The 16,890-nt window shown below is 57.6% G+C and overlaps 5 protein-coding genes across 5 annotated transcripts; 4 read left to right on the forward strand and 1 right to left on the reverse strand.

Moving 5' to 3' along the window:
• Positions 1–185: 185 nt before the first annotated feature.
• P884DRAFT_277097 (kinase-like domain-containing protein) lies at positions 186–2,663 on the forward strand (the record flags this gene model as incomplete). The annotated part of the gene is made up of 4 exons (XM_069443037.1): positions 186–237; positions 306–373; positions 494–661; positions 750–2,663. The coding sequence occupies 4 exons, from the start codon at positions 186–188 to the stop codon at positions 2,661–2,663; spliced, it is 2,202 nt and encodes a 733-aa protein (XP_069298139.1).
• A 512-nt stretch (positions 2,664–3,175) lies between these two features.
• On the reverse strand, positions 3,176–5,353 carry P884DRAFT_242067 (RAI1 like PD-XK nuclease-domain-containing protein). Its single transcript, XM_069440256.1, has 9 exons — positions 5,038–5,353; positions 4,735–4,977; positions 4,641–4,669; positions 4,547–4,574; positions 4,480–4,487; positions 4,321–4,418; positions 4,103–4,273; positions 3,743–4,042; positions 3,176–3,644 (listed from the first exon to the last, which is right to left on the reverse strand). Exons 1-9 carry the CDS (start codon positions 5,107–5,109, stop codon positions 3,415–3,417), a joined length of 1,179 nt encoding a protein of 392 aa, XP_069298140.1. The 5' UTR covers positions 5,110–5,353; the 3' UTR covers positions 3,176–3,414.
• A 258-nt stretch (positions 5,354–5,611) lies between these two features.
• P884DRAFT_242072 (Sec8 exocyst complex component-specific domain-containing protein) lies at positions 5,612–9,194 on the forward strand (the record flags this gene model as incomplete). The annotated part of the gene is made up of 2 exons (XM_069440257.1): positions 5,612–8,323; positions 8,438–9,194. The coding sequence occupies exons 1-2, from the start codon at positions 5,784–5,786 to the stop codon at positions 9,192–9,194; spliced, it is 3,297 nt and encodes a 1,098-aa protein (XP_069298141.1). The 5' UTR covers positions 5,612–5,783.
• Positions 9,195–11,896: 2,702 nt separating this feature from the next.
• On the forward strand, positions 11,897–13,533 carry P884DRAFT_277100 (uncharacterized protein; the record flags this gene model as incomplete). The annotated part of the gene is made up of 2 exons (XM_069443038.1): positions 11,897–11,915; positions 11,978–13,533. 2 exons carry the CDS (start codon positions 11,897–11,899, stop codon positions 13,531–13,533), a joined length of 1,575 nt encoding a protein of 524 aa, XP_069298142.1.
• Positions 13,534–14,861: 1,328 nt separating this feature from the next.
• Positions 14,862–15,847, forward strand: P884DRAFT_129774 (uncharacterized protein). Its single transcript, XM_069437197.1, has 3 exons — positions 14,862–15,019; positions 15,156–15,514; positions 15,648–15,847. The coding sequence occupies exons 1-3, from the start codon at positions 14,927–14,929 to the stop codon at positions 15,709–15,711; spliced, it is 516 nt and encodes a 171-aa protein (XP_069298143.1). The 5' UTR covers positions 14,862–14,926; the 3' UTR covers positions 15,712–15,847.
• Positions 15,848–16,890: the final 1,043 nt, after the last annotated feature.

Below are 16,890 nucleotides of genomic sequence, written 5' to 3' on the forward strand. Positions count from 1 at the left end.
CGTCAGCTCGACTTGACTTACTCGGCCATCGCTTCCATCGGTCTCTGCCGCTCACTCGCAGTGACGTATCCATACCTGGTCCCAACGAGTCCCAGGTTGGATGCAGTACGTTACCTAGCACCAACCTTGCTTGACATTGCCGAGTCTCGCTGTTGCCCGCGCTCGGTATCGGGCAAAAGACAACAATGGCCGACGAAGGGGTTGCGAACCGCTACCAGGTGCTGGAGGAACTCGGACGTGAGTGGCAACCACGGGCGCATGTGGCTTGCAGATCGCAAGTCGGCTAATTGACCTTCTCTGCGCAGGCGGGAGCTTCGGCGTCGTGTACAAGGGCATCGATAAGGCGACGGGGGAGACGGTCGCCATCAAGCACGTGAGGCGCAACCTTGTTCTTCTGTTCGAAGATGCAAAAAAAAAAAAAAAAAAAAAAAAAAAAAAAAAAAAAAAAAAAAAAAAAAAAAACCGAGAGACTGACTTTGGCTTGCCCGCGCAGATCGATCTCGAGTCGAGCGAGGACGATATCCAGGAGATCCAGCAGGAGATCTCGGTCCTCAGCACATGCGCCAGCAGCTATGTGACGCAATACAAGGCCAGCTTCCTGCGAGGACACAAACTATGGATCGTGATGGAGTACTTGGGGGGCGGGTCGTGCCTCGATCTGGTATGTCTTTGCCATACCCATGATAACCTCCTGGTCTTCGTTAGGAGGCCGCCCACCGTCGGTGTGTCGGCGCTGACGGCTTGCGCAGCTCAAGTCGGGCATCTTCAACGAAGCGCACATCGCCATCATCTGCCGCGAGCTATTGTTCGGTCTCGACTACCTGCATTCGGAAGGGAAGATCCATCGCGACATCAAGGCCGCAAACGTGCTGCTGTCCGACTCGGGCAAGGTCAAGCTGGCCGACTTCGGCGTCGCCGCGCAGCTGACCTACATGAAGTCGCAGCGGAACACCTTTGTCGGCACGCCCTTCTGGATGGCCCCGGAGGTGATCCAGCAGGCCGGCTACGACTTCAAGGCCGACATCTGGTCGCTGGGCATCACGGCCATCGAGCTGGCCATGGGTGAGCCTCCCCATGCCAGCCTCCACCCGATGAAGGTCCTCTTCCACATCCCCAAGAACCCGCCGCCCCGGCTCGAGGGCAAGTTCAGCAAGGAGTTCAAGGACTTTGTGGCGCAGTGCCTGGTCAAGGATCCCGACTTCCGGCCGTCCGCGAAGGATCTTCTCAAGCATCGGTTCATCCGGTCCGCGGGCAAGGTGGAAGCCCTGCAGGAGCTGATCCAGCGCAAGCGGATGGCCGACGCCAGGGCAGACCACGCCAAGCACCCTGTCTACTACCAAGAGACACTGCGTACCATCTCCCCCAAGGACGAAGCCGACGAGTGGGTCTTCGACACCGTCAAGTCGGTGGCACCGAGGAGAGAAACTGTTCGGTCCGGGCAGCCGTCCTCCGTATCTGCCGTCGAGGATGCGATGCGCAAGCTCGACGTCAACGACGGCCCTCTCCAACCAAACATCCCCGGCACAGTGCGGAGAGCGACGATGCGGCGGCAGCCATCTTCCGCCTCGCGCCAGAGCTCTCGACAGAACTCGGTCCGCCGCCGTGCCTCCAACGGCTCACCACGGCCATCCCTCGGGCAAAGGCGCCCTCTGCAACCCGACATGTCGTTCGGCAACTCGGGGTCTACCATGCGTCTGTTCCGGCGCGTACCCTCTGACGGCTCCAACCCGGGCTGTTTCGACACTTCCTCCTCAGGGTATGCCGACGAAAACTACCCGCCGCCCGCCTACCACGCCCCCGTGGAGCCGAACGGCAAAGAGGCCATGCTGGGCCGGCGGCTCTACGACAAAGCCCTGTCCCCCTGCCTCGACGAGCTGCACGCGCAGACGGCCGCCTCCTCGAAGCGGGAGGCCCTCGCCCGCCTCTCGGATGCCTTCGCCGTCCTCGACGCCGTCGACCCCGAAGGCGCCTACCACCTCCTCCGCAACCTGGTCTCGGCCGTCTCCCAGGACACCAAGCTCGCCAACGCCTTCCTCCCTCAGCAGTCGCCATCATCCAAACCCTTCCCACAAGACGGCAGCTCACCACAGCAGCAGCAGCAGCAGCAGCAGCAGCAGCAGCAGCAGCAGCAGCACAGCACAGTCCTGGACAAATCTTCCAGGCCTTCCACCGCAGCCAGTACTGCTGCGCCCGCCTCACCAGCGCCAGCACCAGCACCTACACCAGCAGCGGCGGCTGGGGGCGGCAGTCCGTCTAAGCTAGTCTTCAGCCAAGATAATCCCCACTTGATGAGCCACCACCGCCGGAGAGGTAGTATGCTCCCCCAGCCGGCCTCCCCGTCGTCGTCCCCGTCGTCGTCGTCGTCGTCATCGTCGCCGTCCGCTCCCCAAAGTAAAGGGCTGCCCGGTGGGAAGGATCACGGCAACCGGGAGAAGGGCGGCGGCGGCGGCGGCGATAAAGAGCGGGAGCGGGATAGGGAGCGGGATAAGGAAAGGGAAAGGGAAAGGGAAAGGGAAAAGCTGGCCGTGCTCGCTCTCGAGGCCAAGTTCCCGGGCAGGCCGGCCGTGCCGGGCATGGAACACTGCAAGGCGCTGTCGGATCTGTTGTACGCTCGGTGGACGGACGGATTACGGGCGCGGTGGGGTGTATTGGCGGGCGTCTGAGTTGATTTATTCCCTTCTTCTTTCCTTTTTCTTTTCCTTCCCCCTATTCCCTTTGTCTGTTGAAGGATGGTGCGGGTGGTTAATGCGAGCTAATGTCGAGTGGAGTAAGGAGGGAGACGAGAGGTCCCGGGGAATGAGATTCTTACGCGAGCCATGATGTCATGCCCACGATCATGTCCGGCTTACGGTTTCGAGAGGCTGTGTTGGATGAAATGGGATGGAATGGATGGATGAACGGTGTTTTGTTTTGTATGTGAAATGGGAAATGACCTTACGGAAGTGGAGGGAGAGGAAAGGATGTTGTTGACTGTCGGATGGAATAGACTTCAGATGAAGGGAAGGCGGCCGACAAGACGTGGTTCTCTCTGGGTTTCAATGCGCCTCTCACATTGCGGCATCGGGCGGGCGTAGCATCACATACCATAGTATCTTGCTATCTGTGCATCTCGGCAGTTTTTGGCATAACTTTGTTGGGCTTGTGTCATTTTTTTTTTCAAAGCGCGATTCTGGTTCGAAAGCATGAGGATCCATTGAAGGCTCATGGGGTTTGTGCCAGTCTATCTTGTGACAAAGTGCCTGCCTCGAACCTATGCCCGTTGTCTGAGTAACACGCTCAAAGAAACGCCGATTCCACCGGACTTTTGTTCCAACCCCTCTCTGAACATACATGCCTACGTCACAATACCGTTACCTAATCCTCCCGTACCAAATAATGTTGGTACACAGTAGATATATGCCTTTCGTTCGATCATCAAGCTGCAGACGCCCCTTCTGTCCCCGAAGTTGGCTCCCCCGCTAATGATGACTCCGGCTCTGGCGCCTTCATCTTGCGGAGAGAGAGCTTTATCCGCCAGTTCATGAACTCGTCCGTGATGATGCTGCCGTGCCCAGCCTCCTCGACTTTGAAAAGCTCGATGCAGTCCGACTTTTGTCGTCGCCTTATCCTCCAAACGCCCTCATCATCTATGCTGCGGCGAAGCCCTGTGGCGGATGATCAGTAAAATGGGTGGTCTGGTACGGACGTTTTTATTTTATTTTATTTTATTTTATTTTTTTTTTTGGGGGGGGGGGGGACTTACAGTCGAGGAAGAGGCTGGTAAACCTGATGCAGACATTTCCGTCCCACTTCGCCAACCCGCGGCGTTGGACCTCATGGGGGATGCTCATGGTCCTGAATTCCTCCACCCTGCTGAGGATGCCGTCTTGGGTCCTGAAGCCGACTATGATCTTGGGCACGCCGAGAAGGAATGACTGAATCCAGTACCTCATCAGTTTCCGATCAAACTTGAATTGGTCGTTTTGGTTGCGGATCTCGGCGCTCGTCTTGAGCTCCACCCAGTTGATCGGGTCTCCCGGCGTCGCCGGCTTCGCGTCCCAGACTGTGAAACGTCAGCTTTGGTTGTGGAGATGTGAATGGCTGAGGAGGGTGGGCTGCGTACTCGCGTCGACTTCGCCCCCGAGGCAGACTATTGACTTGCCAAAACCCGTCCGAACGACAGAGCAGTATTGCTCTTTGTTGTTGACGACTTCCTGGTCTCGATTTTCAATGTAGTCCCTCGAAGTCTCAGCCCATGGCCGCGGCAGAGTGCTGAGCGTCTCGAATTTATACCCTTGCGATGTCAGTCCGGCACATGAACGGCAACAAAGTGGCATTTACCCCAATACTGCATCAGCGAAGGCAGGATCCTCTGCCCCGTCCGGCTGTTCTCCATCTGCCGTTTTTGCTCCTTGAAGCCATGGTGCTCCTCGATAAAGCTTCGGCATTCATGTCAGTCTCGTGATCCAGAGACCAGCTCTTTCCTGCTGGATCGCTTACATGCAACCCTACGGCAGATTAGCAAGTCTCCCGTGGCCTAGGCAAGAAGGGTCGTGGGGGAGCGTACTCGGTAGAGGGTGGCGTTCATCTCAAACCTAGAACAGGCGCGAGCCATTCTCAGCATGGGTCCTGATGAAGAAGGAGATCGAGTTAGGTCTCACGCCTCGTCATCAAACGGTGTGGCCATTATCTGGCGAATGTCAGTTGGGTCACATTTGACGCTAACCTCGGACGAGCGCGCCCCATACCACGTACCTTGGTCAGCATGCCTCTCCAGGTGACGACGTGCGCATCTATCGGCTCGCCCGTCTGCTGTTCGTAGGCTTTAATGGTTTTGAGGAGGCTATCCAAGTGTTCGTCTATCGAGTCGTCATGTTGAATGAACGTGTCGCTTCCTCGCGACAAGTCTACACCGAGGTCTGGAGGATAGTACCATTTCAGAGACGAATCGTCGAGGCGAAACTTGTGATCCTTGTCATATGAGAAGCATGCAAACTCCTAGGGGGGTTTTAGCCCTGATTGTCTTCCTCAATGTCCACCCACGCTCGCACATCTCACCTTTGGCCGTTTCACGGGCTCGGTTTCACCCCCATACCTTGATGGAGGATAAACGGGGAATTTCAGGGCCATGACAGCATCAGGAAGACGGCGCACATTGGGACGTATTCTTATAGACTGGGTGCCGCAGTTTAGACCCCACTGTAACCAAGCAACGAACGTAGCCGGGCGTCTGCCTGATCCGTGGGCGATGAGGTTGGTTGAAGCGACGATGCCGAGATGCTTGGCGATTTGGTGTTTCGGTGCTGTTTGTTTTCCGTACGCCAAGTACACACCTTGTAATGCGTACTTGTAGTTGCGATATGTGCTGTTGGGGCGAAGATCGTATATCGGTTATTAGGAAGTAACAGAGGGTCATTCACTGACCCACGCCAAAAGACAGTTTCAACCGGTCGGCTGTATCCTGTATCTTACATACACAATACGGCATGTGTAAGGTAATTATGCACTAGTACGGAGTAATCCGTACTGCGAAACAACCCGCAGTTCTGACACAGCTCCGCCATGCACCTACAACTAACGTTAACCCAGAAAGCAATCAGAAGTTCCACCACCTCCGTGACATCTAGGCTCGCCGCCATCCAACGAGCCCAAGGCTTGATGTAATTCAAGCCCGAACATTTGGCCATTGACCTCGCAACACGACATTTCCGTGAATCAAGAATCAACGAACGCGCCACACTCAAAGAGCTGGACTTTTACCAGACGAAGTCGAGAATGACGGACCCCTCGATGCAATAGCGACCATGTCCAACAGATACGGCCAGCCGTACCGCAACGGCGGCTACGGCAACCTCGACCGCCAGGATGACGAGTACGACCCGTACGGCGAGGACTATGGCAGCGACCGTCATGCGCCATCGCCCGGGCGGACGAACCCGCGATCCGCTCCTGCTGCCCGCGGCGCAGACCCCCCGCCGCGGTCTGCCCAGCGAGTCCAGGAGACGAGTGCCGAACGCGAGATGAGTAAGGTTCTCGAGTTGATCAAGCGGGAATGGCCCGCCATGTGCGAGAGCGACTGCATCCCCGTCCAGCTCGCCCTGCAGCTGCTCGACACCAGCTCCGTGGGCCGCGCCCACGAGTACCGCAACTTCCAGCGGACGCACCAGTACCTGCAGGACTCGCTCAAGAAGATCGTCCACGAATACCACCAGGGCTTCAACAGCTCGATCGGCACCTTTCACAAGATCCAGGGGAGCATACAAACGTCGCAGAAAAAGGTGCGCGCCCTCAAGGAGTCGCTGGCCGCCTCCAAAGCGGCCCTCTGCGCGACAGACCCGGAACTCAAGAAGCTGCACGCCACGTCCCGCATGTACGACGGGGTACTGCAGACCCTGAACGAGCTTGACGATCTACGGACCGTTCCCGACCAGCTCGAGGCCAGGATATCCGAGAAGCGCTTTCTCACCGCGGTCGAGGTCCTCCAGAACGCGCTGCGCAAGCTGACGAAGCCCGAGTTGGACGACATTGGGGCGCTGAGCGAGCTGCGCAACTATCTGGCGAACCAGGAGACGGCGCTGATGGATATACTGGTCGAGGAGCTGCACGAGCACCTCTATCTCAAGTCCCCTTACTGCCAGGAACGGTGGCAGAACCTGGCCAAGTGCCAGGGCGCCCCCGGCGACGCCTTCAAGGACGCGCCTGCTGTGCCCCCCTTCCATGCCGTTTTGGACGCCATCGATTGGGACCGCCCGGTTACCGAGGACCCACACAAGAACCCCGAGGCCGATACCTTTTATTACATCACCTTGCTGGTCGAGTCGTTGAACAGACTAGGGAGACTAGAGTCGGCCGTCGACATGCTGAAGCAGAGGTTGCCTGTCGAATTGTTCTCTGTAGTCAACGAGACCATTGACGAGATCGACCAGAAGCACCCGAGCTCGTTGCGGGGAGGGTCGCATGGCTCCCACGGGCTACATATCTACGGCCAGCGCGAGACCCGGATGAGGGCGGACGTCATTTACGACCTCTTGTGGACGCTCTATGGCAAATTCGAAGCCATCGCCGAGGGCCACCGCGTTTTCCACGAGTCCATCAAGGCTCTGATCCGCCGCGAGGGAGCGGGGAACAACATTGCGCTGCTGGGCAGCTTCAAAGAGCTCTGGAATCTGTATCAGAACGAGATTCGCTCCTTGCTGCACAACTACGTCACGACGGATGCCGACGTGTACCAGTTCCGCTCATCGCCAAGGCCCGGCCTGGGGTTGAACGGAGGCAAGGACGCGGCTCGGGAGCATCTTTTCAAGCTCTCCGAGGTTGACGCCAAGTCGCCCGAGATGGCGACCGAGTACGAGGCCCTGGACGGCATCATCCAGGCAGCCGTTCCGGGCTTGACCTCCAACTCGCGGAAGGGCGACAACAAGAAGGGTCTGGTGGTCCCGCGATCGGACCCCACCGTCGCCCGAAAGAGCACGGCTGGTTATGGCGGCGGTCAAGGCAGCGGAACATACAAGTCGCTGGTAGAGCCCAGCGTCTTCAACATGAGCCTCTTGCTGCCGCCCACCCTGATCTTCCTCCAGCGCCTGAAGAATATCGTCCCGCCCGGATCCGACCTCGCAACGAGCACGCTCACAACGTTTCTCGACAACTTCCTCGTCAACGTCTTTCAGCCGCAGCTCGACGAGACGCTCGCCAAGCTCAGCGACACCGTCTTTGGCGAGGCAGATGCCTTCTTACAGGACTCGGAATGGGCACGGGTTGCCAAACGGCCGGTCTTCAAGGGCACGACAGCTTTCTTTACCATCGTGACGGCGTTCTGCAGAATGCTCGGCACGATCCCGCACGACCAGGCACTCAGCTCGCTCATCATCACGCAGATGCTGAGGTATTACGACAGGTGCTTCACCTGGTACAAGGCGCTAGTCACCAAGACCCAGACGGAAGCATCCAGCACCCAGGAACTGCGAGCCTCTGCCGTCCTGGCGCTCGAGCCGAGCGAAATACACGACACGATGCAGAAGCTGTGGGAATCCGAAGGGGCAGATCTCCAACTGCTAGAAGAGGAGGCCGATCTGCTCATGGCGCGCAGCAAGGAGAAACCGCTCGACGCGAGCGACATCATCCAAGACCGCGACACCATCTCATCGCTCTGCCTGCTGTACACTAGCATGAAGTGGCTCTCGGTCAAGATATCCGGCCTGCGGCACATCACCAAAAACGAAACCGACTCGTCCCGCTCCAGCCTCTCCAAGCCCGAAAAGAAGCGCTGGACGCTGCTCAATGACCCTAACAAGGCCACTGCGGAAGGAGGCCCGGTTTACCTCCCAATGACGCAAGAAACCGTCCAGTACGTAAACCTATACGCCTACTTCCATCTTTGTTTTGTCCCCTTTCGGCCTTCCCCACACCACTCTCTCTTTTAATAAACGATTAAGAGCTGACCAGACCCCGGCCGGACTAGGTCGTTTGATGACATCCTGTCCTCGTATACCTCCCTCGCCACTACGGCTCTCCTAACCCTGCACTCCGAGGTGCGCTGCCGCATACTCCACTCCCTGCACACGGCCCTCTCGCCGTCTCAGACGGCGCCGTACCTCCTGGACCAGGAGGTGACGGAGCCCGACCGGCAGATCCTGCACCTCAACGCCGAGATGGTGGCGTTTGACGAGACCACGTCGCACATCCTGCGCGAGCGCGAGGTGCGCTTCCTGCGGACCGGCCTCGGCCTGCTGATCAACGCCTACCTGATCCGGAACGCGCCCATGACGGCGCCGATGAACAGCAAGGGGTGCGGGCGGATGCGGCTGAACGTGCTGGTGCTGCAGCAGAACCTGAAGAACATCGAGGAGGGGCCCGGGGCCGAGCTGGCGAGGGCGATGGAGTACTTCGAGCTGTTCGAACGGGGGCCGGACGGGATCGTGGCGAGGGCGAGGGAGCATGCGGAAAAGGCGGGGGGGACGGCCGCTGCTGCTGATGATGCTGCTGCTGCTGATGCTGCTGAAGGTGGTGGTGGCGATGGCGGGAATGATGGGGTTGGCGCGGCCGGGCACAATAATGCGGCCAGGGGGGTCAGGTTCACATATGACGAGCTCAAGGCCTTATTGGAGCTCTGCTATAGCGAGCAGCTGGCGGATCCGGAGAGGGGCGTTGCTGCTGCTGCGAAGAGGCAGTTGGCGGATAAGCTGTTGGGGTTGAGCGAGCATATGTGGCAGAGCTAAGTTCAGCCGGTCAAAGTTGTTGTAAAGGTCTTTTTTTTTTTTTTTTTTTTTTTTTTTTTTTTTTTTTTTTTTTTTTTTTTTTTTTTGGCTGCAATAGGGGTTGTGGAGTTTGGGTGGCGAGCGAAAGGGGGCGGTTTCAATTCTGGTATGGCAGCAAGTGAAAGCAGTCCAGCTTTTTCTCATGAGGGTCTAAGACGCACAGCGTCCTGTCTTGAATAGAGGCGTACGGACATACAGCCCATCAACCTGCATTGCAGCTCCTCCTTGACAAGGTTGTTTGAATATATTACGACTCGGGGCAAAGTGCAAGGCAGTGGACGTGTATGGCTTCTTATACTCCGTACCCGCCTCGACCATAGATATGCAAGCAACGAGCCAAAGCGCTCCCCCCCCCCTTTTTTTTTTATAAAAAAAAACATGGGTATCATGTTGCGAAGCATCCACGGAGCTCAATGTTTCAAAGGTTCAGTCACCATGGTTCGGGCTCTGGAAAATGAACGACGAAAAAATAAAACAAAAACAAGCCGGAACAGAGTAAACTAAGAAAGCATGGATATATTAGATTCCAGCGGCCCGCACCATCCCAGAGCACAGAGCATCGGCTGCGGTGTCCCATGCCCGCGCTTCCATAGGTAGTTACTGGCTGCAGTGCGACGCGGCGCGCGGACGCAGGTACGGACCGCAGCCGTCGGTCACTGGCAGCCTGAACATCCACAGTGCCAGAGCATGCGGTGTCCCATTGCCAAGGGGAAAGGAAGCATGGAATGAAATTGTGGGATTGGCCGGAAAGGCACGTTCAATGTGCGGGCCACATGTTACCTAACGGGGTACGGAGCACAGTACCTTCCTTACCTACGTCGTCGGATAACACCACGGGCCGTGCCACGGCTTGACTTGGTCGGATGGCTTCGGTCTCTCTCGGGAGTGGTCAGCGGTGGTCCGTTCCGACTACGAAGTTACGACACACACAATACAGTAATCCGTACACCTCAGTCTGCCAGGTAAGGGCTCTTAGCGCATCCAATCGTGAGCATGAAGTGGCGACAGCAACACACCAGGACCGATGTGAGGGGTGGTTGACGGTGCGAAGTACAGATTAGTTGGTTGATCGTTGTCCAGCTGAGGTGTGGGGCTTTGACTTACTGCGTAGATTCCAGATTACAAACTAGGTAGTAACTACGGACGTACTTGGTTCGCGGAGCATCTATCTCATACCTGTCAGTAGTACTCACTCCGTAGTGTACTCTGTGGTTACTTGCCTACAACACTAGTTGTACGGATCCATACCTGTAACGTTAATGGACAACTACGTTACGCTGGCTGCACGTCAACAGCCAAGAACCACGGCAACCGAAACTCTGATCATGATTTCGCAGTGTACGGATTAATGGATTGACTGTTTCTCCAGACTCGTGCGATGGAAACTGGATGATCGTGCACGAGCCTTTCCTTCGCTCAGCGCCCCTCAAAATTGGCTGACTAGCTGCTCGCCCGCCCTCCTTTTTACATATTAAGTTGAAGTGGATCTAGTTAAAGGTCAAATTTGCCCACATTCCCGTCGGCCATCGCACCGAGTCTCGGAGGCCTTTACGTGGGCCTGTCCCGGCGGAAGCCCCCAGACGATTGATTGCCAACCAGAGAATATAGTTAATGCTGTCCTGCGGGAGGAGTGGAGGTTCGGTTGGACTTGAGTGTCAAATTGGAAACCAGACCAAAATAAGCTACAACAAGTGACGTCGTAGCAATCGCGAGCAGGACCCGGCATGCAAAAATCCTGGTGCTTCTGTTACGTTGTGTACTAGAGTACGGGGTAGGGGGGCGGTCAGTGGTCGAAAGCCCCGAAATTGCATTGCTAAGGCGGCAACTTTTCGCCCCCCCTCTCAAGGGCGGTAGTTATTGGCGCCAGCACTCGGACCCCATGGGCGTCAAGTGCCCCTGATTCCTGCGCTCACGCCAGGGTCTTCTCAGAACCCAGACTGTTGTCCAATGGCGTGCGGCTCTGGTTCCTGATAACTATGCTTGGCAATGTCTTTTGCAAAAGCGGGACCCCGAGGGTGCTGAGAACAACGACGCCCAGCTGGCTCCGACGCGACCCGGCCTGTCACGCCCCACCACCGCAAGCCGGAGTGGGAACCTTCCCCCTTGGCAACCCCCCTTTCCATTTCAAAATGCTCTGCTGCGGCGGGCTCGTCGTTCTGAAAGGCTTGCATTGGCTGGAACCCTTCCAAACCGATCGATAGGGGAAAGCTTGGAAGCCACAAGCAACTTTCGCGCCAGTTTATCCTGATCCCTTGCCGCCTCCCACGACATCATTGCCATCGATGCAGACAGAGCGCTCGTTTCGTCCTTGCCGTCACTGAAAATTCCCATTCGGTCTGCATAGACCGTTCGCTTCTTCTTTTCTATTTCGGTGTCGTGGCGGCAACATCACAAACATCACACCATCACGCTCGCTTTTACTCACCGGAACATTGTCTCCCGTGCGAAAGGTCGCCCGGGAACGCCGTTTCGCCCGCCGTCTTTCTTTTCTCCAGCTAACTTCGTCGCTCGCCGTCGTTGTTTCTGTATCAACTTCCATACCTATCGCCCAACATGACTTCGTACGCATCCCGGAACCGGTACACCGCGATTTGGTCTGTCGATTACTGACAGCATGTGCCGGTTTCAGGATAGGTTCCGCCTTCCGTTCGTTCTGGCATACGATGACCAGCAATGATCGACGTTAGCATCCTCACCAAAACTCGTCCGTCCGTCCTCCTAACCGTATGCTAACAACCTCCCAGATTCCAGCCACGACTCCCCGTACCGGACAGGGCGCCACGTTCCGCTGAACGCGCGGGCCGGCCTGACGTCGATCGCGACGGCCGGCGAGTCTCGTGCCGACATCACGTCCCCCTACCGCGACGAATCAAGTCGTCAGTCGACCTCCGCGCTCGATCCCGTCGGCAGCCGTGTTTCGTCTCCGGGGCCCTATTCGCCCGGCCTGAGGTCGCAAGCTGCGCGCCAGGCGAGTGCAGACGATGGCTTCGAGATGCAGAGCCCCACGGGCGAGATACCGATGCAGTCCTTCCGCGATGGCATGCCGCCGCCCCCACCAGTCGCCAGTTCGTGGAGCAAGATTAATAATTGGGCCGAGGAACACTACCCGGAACTGTTCGACCAGCTGTGCGAAGGATGCACCATCAACGACCTCAACGAGCTCGAGTACCAGCTCGACTGCTCGCTTCCCCAGGATGTCCGGGAATCGCTCCAGATCCACGACGGCCAAGAGCGCGGCGGAACCCCCACGGGCATCATCTTCAGCGGCATGCTTCTGGACTGCGAGGAGATCGTGCAAGAGTGGGAGAATTGGCGCAAGGTCAACCGCGAGTTCCTGTCCGAACCACCTTTCCCCCAGATGGCGGTCCCTTCCAAGGCCGCCGCCGGCGGCGGCGGCGGCGGCGGCAGCAGCAGCCAGGCGTCTACGTCAGCAGCGGCTTCGTCCAGCTCGGCCCCGACATCGCCCCGCCCGAATTGGCGACAGGAGTTGCTGGCCCGCCAGAACTCCGTCCCCCCGAATGCCATCCAGAAGGCGTACGCGCACCCGGCCTGGATCCCCCTCGTGCGCGACTGGGGTGGTAATAATCTGGCCGTCGATCTTGCGCCCGGGCCCAAGGGCCATTGGGGTCAGGTGATCCTGTTTGGGCGCGATTACGACACCAAGTACGTGATCGCGCGGTCGTGGGCGCATTTCCTGGCAATCGTCGCGGACGATCTGAAGAGCGGGAGATGGTTCGTCGACGAGGACACGGGCGAGCTCAAGCTGCGCGAGTTCAAGCAGACCCGTGTCGAGCCCAGCTACTTCGACATCCTGCGGTGGCGGACGGACCAACGGTACGGGCGCACGGCTAGCAAGCGCAAGTCGATGGCCCCCGGAGCCGGTTCGCCGAGCGCGCCGAACTCGCCCTATGCCCACCCGTCGACAGAACCCAACGGCGATCACCGAGGCCGGTCGTTGCAGCGTCCCGGCATCATTTCGCCCATCCCTAGTCCCATCCGGCCCGGCTATGGCAAGCCGAGCCCACTAGCACGCGTGGCGGAGGAGTCGGGGGCTGGGAGCCCCACCTCGGGAAGCGCGGCCGAGAAGCTGGTCGAGGTCGACACTCCGCGGCAGAGCAACGAAGAGGCCAAGGGAACCGCACCCAGACTAGCAGCTCTGGCCAACGGCGACGCCACTTCCGACGAAAAGACGGATAAGCCGGAAACAGCTCAACCGAACGGTTCGCCGGCGGCGGCCGAGAAGAAACCTGCCGCCGCGGAATCCGGGGTCGAAGAGCCGATGAAGACGATCGAGATCTGAGTTGGTCGATTGACGTGGCGTGGCGATTTGGGTGAGGCAAAGAGGCAAAGCGTGACGCCACGACCGTAAGTGATGAGCCAGCTGAAAGCGAGCACGGCGAGCAAGCAGCACGTGGAACTGCCTACGACGGACCTTTTACACTACATCCTACATCCATCGGGCGGGGGAAATAACTCCGGGCGTTGCAGGCGTACTCTTTTTTCTTCTTCTCTTTTTGCGGTGGGGGTTACCGATAAAACGAAGCCGGGTTTCTTGTTTTTTTCTTTGGGGGCACGTTGTTCTCCTTCTGAACGCGGCGTTGCTTCAATTCTTCTCCGATGAGTCCTCCCGCTGCATATCAAAACCTTTGCGAGAGTTTCTCCGAGGTTGCGGCCTTGCATCGCACTGCATGAACCGAGAGCTCTTGCAGGTGCCGGGCTTTATTTTTGACTTCCTCTTTTCCTCCTTCTTTTGCTGCTCTTTTGTTCTTTGTTTTTCGGTACCCCTTTTCTGTCCAGATCCCCCCCCCCCTTCCTCTGCATGACGGTTTTCGCTCTCTGCATTGCTGAACAAAGAGCACGAGGCGAGGCAAGGAAGGTGAGAGGATTCTTCTGTTGTACATTATTACCTTGGGGTTATCTGCTACTACCTAATGTGGCCTCGGCCGTTTTCCTTTTCTTTCTATCCGCCTCGGAATAAGGAACCTTGGGGAAGCGCAGGTGAACCGCGGTGTCTGACAAATTTGGGAGCAGGAGGAGGAGGATGAGGGAGCAAAAATTAGGCACTAAACAACTTTACCTCACACCCGAACCGCAATGGTCGGCCGTCACTTTGCTCTGGTATGTTGATACATTGTCCGATAAAATCAGTTCTGATCCTGAACTGCGTTTGACCTCATCAACGCGCGCGCCCTAGTGGCACAGAAATATTCTCGACGGATCTGTGCCGAGTCCATCAATGGTCCTTTTCCATCTCAGACTGCGGTTGGCGGCAGCCATCGAGGTCGCGTATGTAATTTTTGTATTTCATACTTACACAGCGAGGCGATCACGTGTCCGGAGTTCAGTAGTTATCCTCCACGCACCCTGATGCCAAGAACTCGTTGGCCTTGTCGGGGTGGGTCGGTCAGCCTGCCGCTCCAACGCCGTCATCCTCCTCCACCAGCAAGCTGAGCTGAGCTCGGGGCCTCGTGCATCGATCTTCCCATCAACCAGATCCAGCAACAAACAGAGACCCGGCGGTGCCCCCATCGACAGATATACCGCCTGACCCCGTCGTAGAACGTCCATCGATTGAAGTCTACACACGATCACGAATACGATCAATCGGCTCGGTCTGGCCCCAGTCGCGCGCGCTCCGACCGTCGGCTGCTAAACTGCCTCTAAGCAAACAACACCAGCAACCAACCATTACAATGTCCGAGGATCGCCTATGGAAGTTCGGCAGGCCAGAATGGCTCAACAGCGTCTGGGCGCGTAATGCGGGGGTATATGCCGCTGGCGGCCTGGTACGTTTTGCATGTCCCTCGCCTCCCTTCATCTTCTTCTTCTTCCTCTCCGCTTCTTGGAAAAGAGAAGACGAAGACCCTCGAACTCCAGACTGATGCGCCCATTTTCCAATCCCCCCGAAACGGCACCCCGCAGTTCTCCCTCGCCTTCTACACCCTCCTCGACTCGGCCGTCTGGTCCAAGTCGGGCCTCAACGGCTCCAACCTGCATGTCACCTTTGTCGACTGGCTGCCCTTCATCTTCTCGAGCCTGGGCATGCTCATCATCAACAGCGTCGAGAAGGCGCGGCTGTCGGCCGACTCGTTCTCGTACTCGGGCTCCGGCGTCGCCTGGAAGGCGCGCGTCGTGCTCTTCCTGGGCTTCGCGGCGCTCGCGGGGGGCATGGCCGGCGGCGTGACCGTGTTCGTGCTCAAGTTTGCCGTCCCGGGCGTCCCCTTCCCCGCCCTGACCATGGGCGTCGAGAACCTGGTCGCCAACGCGCTGGTGGGGTTGAGGTGAGTCTCTCGAGTCCCGTCTTTTCCATCCTTGATTTTATTCCTCTGGACATTCTACCACGGCCCCTATTCTCCCTCGCAACCTAGCCACAGACAAAGATGGAGAATTGCTGACGTTTACCTGATCATTCAGTTCGGTCGTCCTCTGGGTAAGCCAGAACATGGAGGACGAATATGCATACAACCTTTCTCTCTGAACCCTGTCGTGATAGCATTATAATCATCGCAACCTCTACGGTTCTTGTATGGGCTATCGACCACTAGGGACAACTTTTCTTTGAAAGCCATAGGGTGAGGGCTCGCCATTTGGGGCACGGGTCGGAATGTTGAGCGGTCCGTTGATATGGCGTTCTCTGCGCTTGATGTGGCATACCGAGGTTCTTTGCTACGATGGATGAGCTAGAGGCAGCAGGAGTTGTCATCCGTCCTTTTGCATAATCCAATGGCTGGGATTGTCGAGTGCCTTGATGACGACCGAAGAGATGTGGCGACCATGCGATTGTCACACCGAGGCCACAGAAGCCTCATCGTTGGCATCAGGCCCAACAACCGAGCCCTTCCGCGAGGCATCCCTAACTACTTTGCAACAATACGACGGCGACCATGTCGATCGAGCACACCGGAAGAAATTTCTTTGACAATGAGAGAGGTCGTACAAAGTTGCGCAGACTCGACGAGCGTTTGCCGTAGAACCGGATCTGCAACCCTCCGCCACGGGAAACGACTTGCGCGGCCCGGGTTGGAATCTGAAACACCTGCACCGCCGTCTCCGAAAGCAGGCGACATGCAGTCTCCTTCCTTCTTGGGCCAATTACTTTCCAGCTGCAATCCGCCCTCGGACTCCGGCAAAGAAAAAAGCAGGGTCCTCGTCAGTTCCAACCTTGGACCCTGAACGCGGCGGCGATCGAGATAAGGGCGGGCAAGTTTGCGTTTTACCGAGACCCTGGCTCTCGACATTTTTACCCCTCCCCCTCTTTTTCTGTCCGTCCGGCTTCAGACGCGCGTGCAGCTGACCTCTAGCGTCCTCGTTGATGCGATTCCCCTCTCTCCGCCCTCTCCTTCCTCCTATCGGGTCAATCTTGTTGACCATTGGGCTGGGTGACGTGGTACGAGGACAGAAGGGCCGCATGCATGACACATGCGGCGCGGTGAGTTGCTTTGTCTCGGCAGTCCCGGGACGTCTCTGCTGATGCCCAACGTCTGAACACGCAAACGACCTCTATCCAGTCCGCACCGAAAGTCAGGTTTTCCGTCGGGGGAGGAAGACCTCCTCCACCACCCCTATCGACAAGGCCGGCGCAGCAGATCGGGGTACCCTTCTATGAGGTCTGATGCTGCGCCGACCTACTGAGAATGGGACAATGGCTGCCCATGGG

Source organism: Thermothelomyces heterothallicus (genome assembly GCF_042370625.1).
Source record: "Thermothelomyces heterothallicus CBS 202.75 unplaced genomic scaffold P884_scaffold_9, whole genome shotgun sequence".
Taxonomy (NCBI): Eukaryota; Fungi; Ascomycota; class Sordariomycetes; order Sordariales; family Chaetomiaceae; genus Thermothelomyces; species Thermothelomyces heterothallicus.

Coding starts and splice junctions, on each gene's coding strand:
- P884DRAFT_242067 (XM_069440256.1), bottom strand. CDS start 5,109: ATGGCCCTGAAATTCCCCGTTTATCCTCCATCAAGGTATGGGGGTGAA. Junction 4,978..5,037: donor AGCCCGTGAAACGGCCAAAG/GTGAGATGTGCG, acceptor AAACCCCCCTAG/GAGTTTGCATGCTTCTCATA. Junction 4,043..4,102: donor CGGGGGCGAAGTCGACGCGA/GTACGCAGCCCA, acceptor GACGTTTCACAG/TCTGGGACGCGAAGCCGGCG.
- P884DRAFT_129774 (XM_069437197.1), top strand. CDS start 14,927: ATGTCCGAGGATCGCCTATGGAAGTTCGGCAGGCCAGAATGGCTCAAC. Junction 15,020..15,155: donor TATATGCCGCTGGCGGCCTG/GTACGTTTTGCA, acceptor GGCACCCCGCAG/TTCTCCCTCGCCTTCTACAC. Junction 15,515..15,647: donor AACGCGCTGGTGGGGTTGAG/GTGAGTCTCTCG, acceptor CTGATCATTCAG/TTCGGTCGTCCTCTGGGTAA.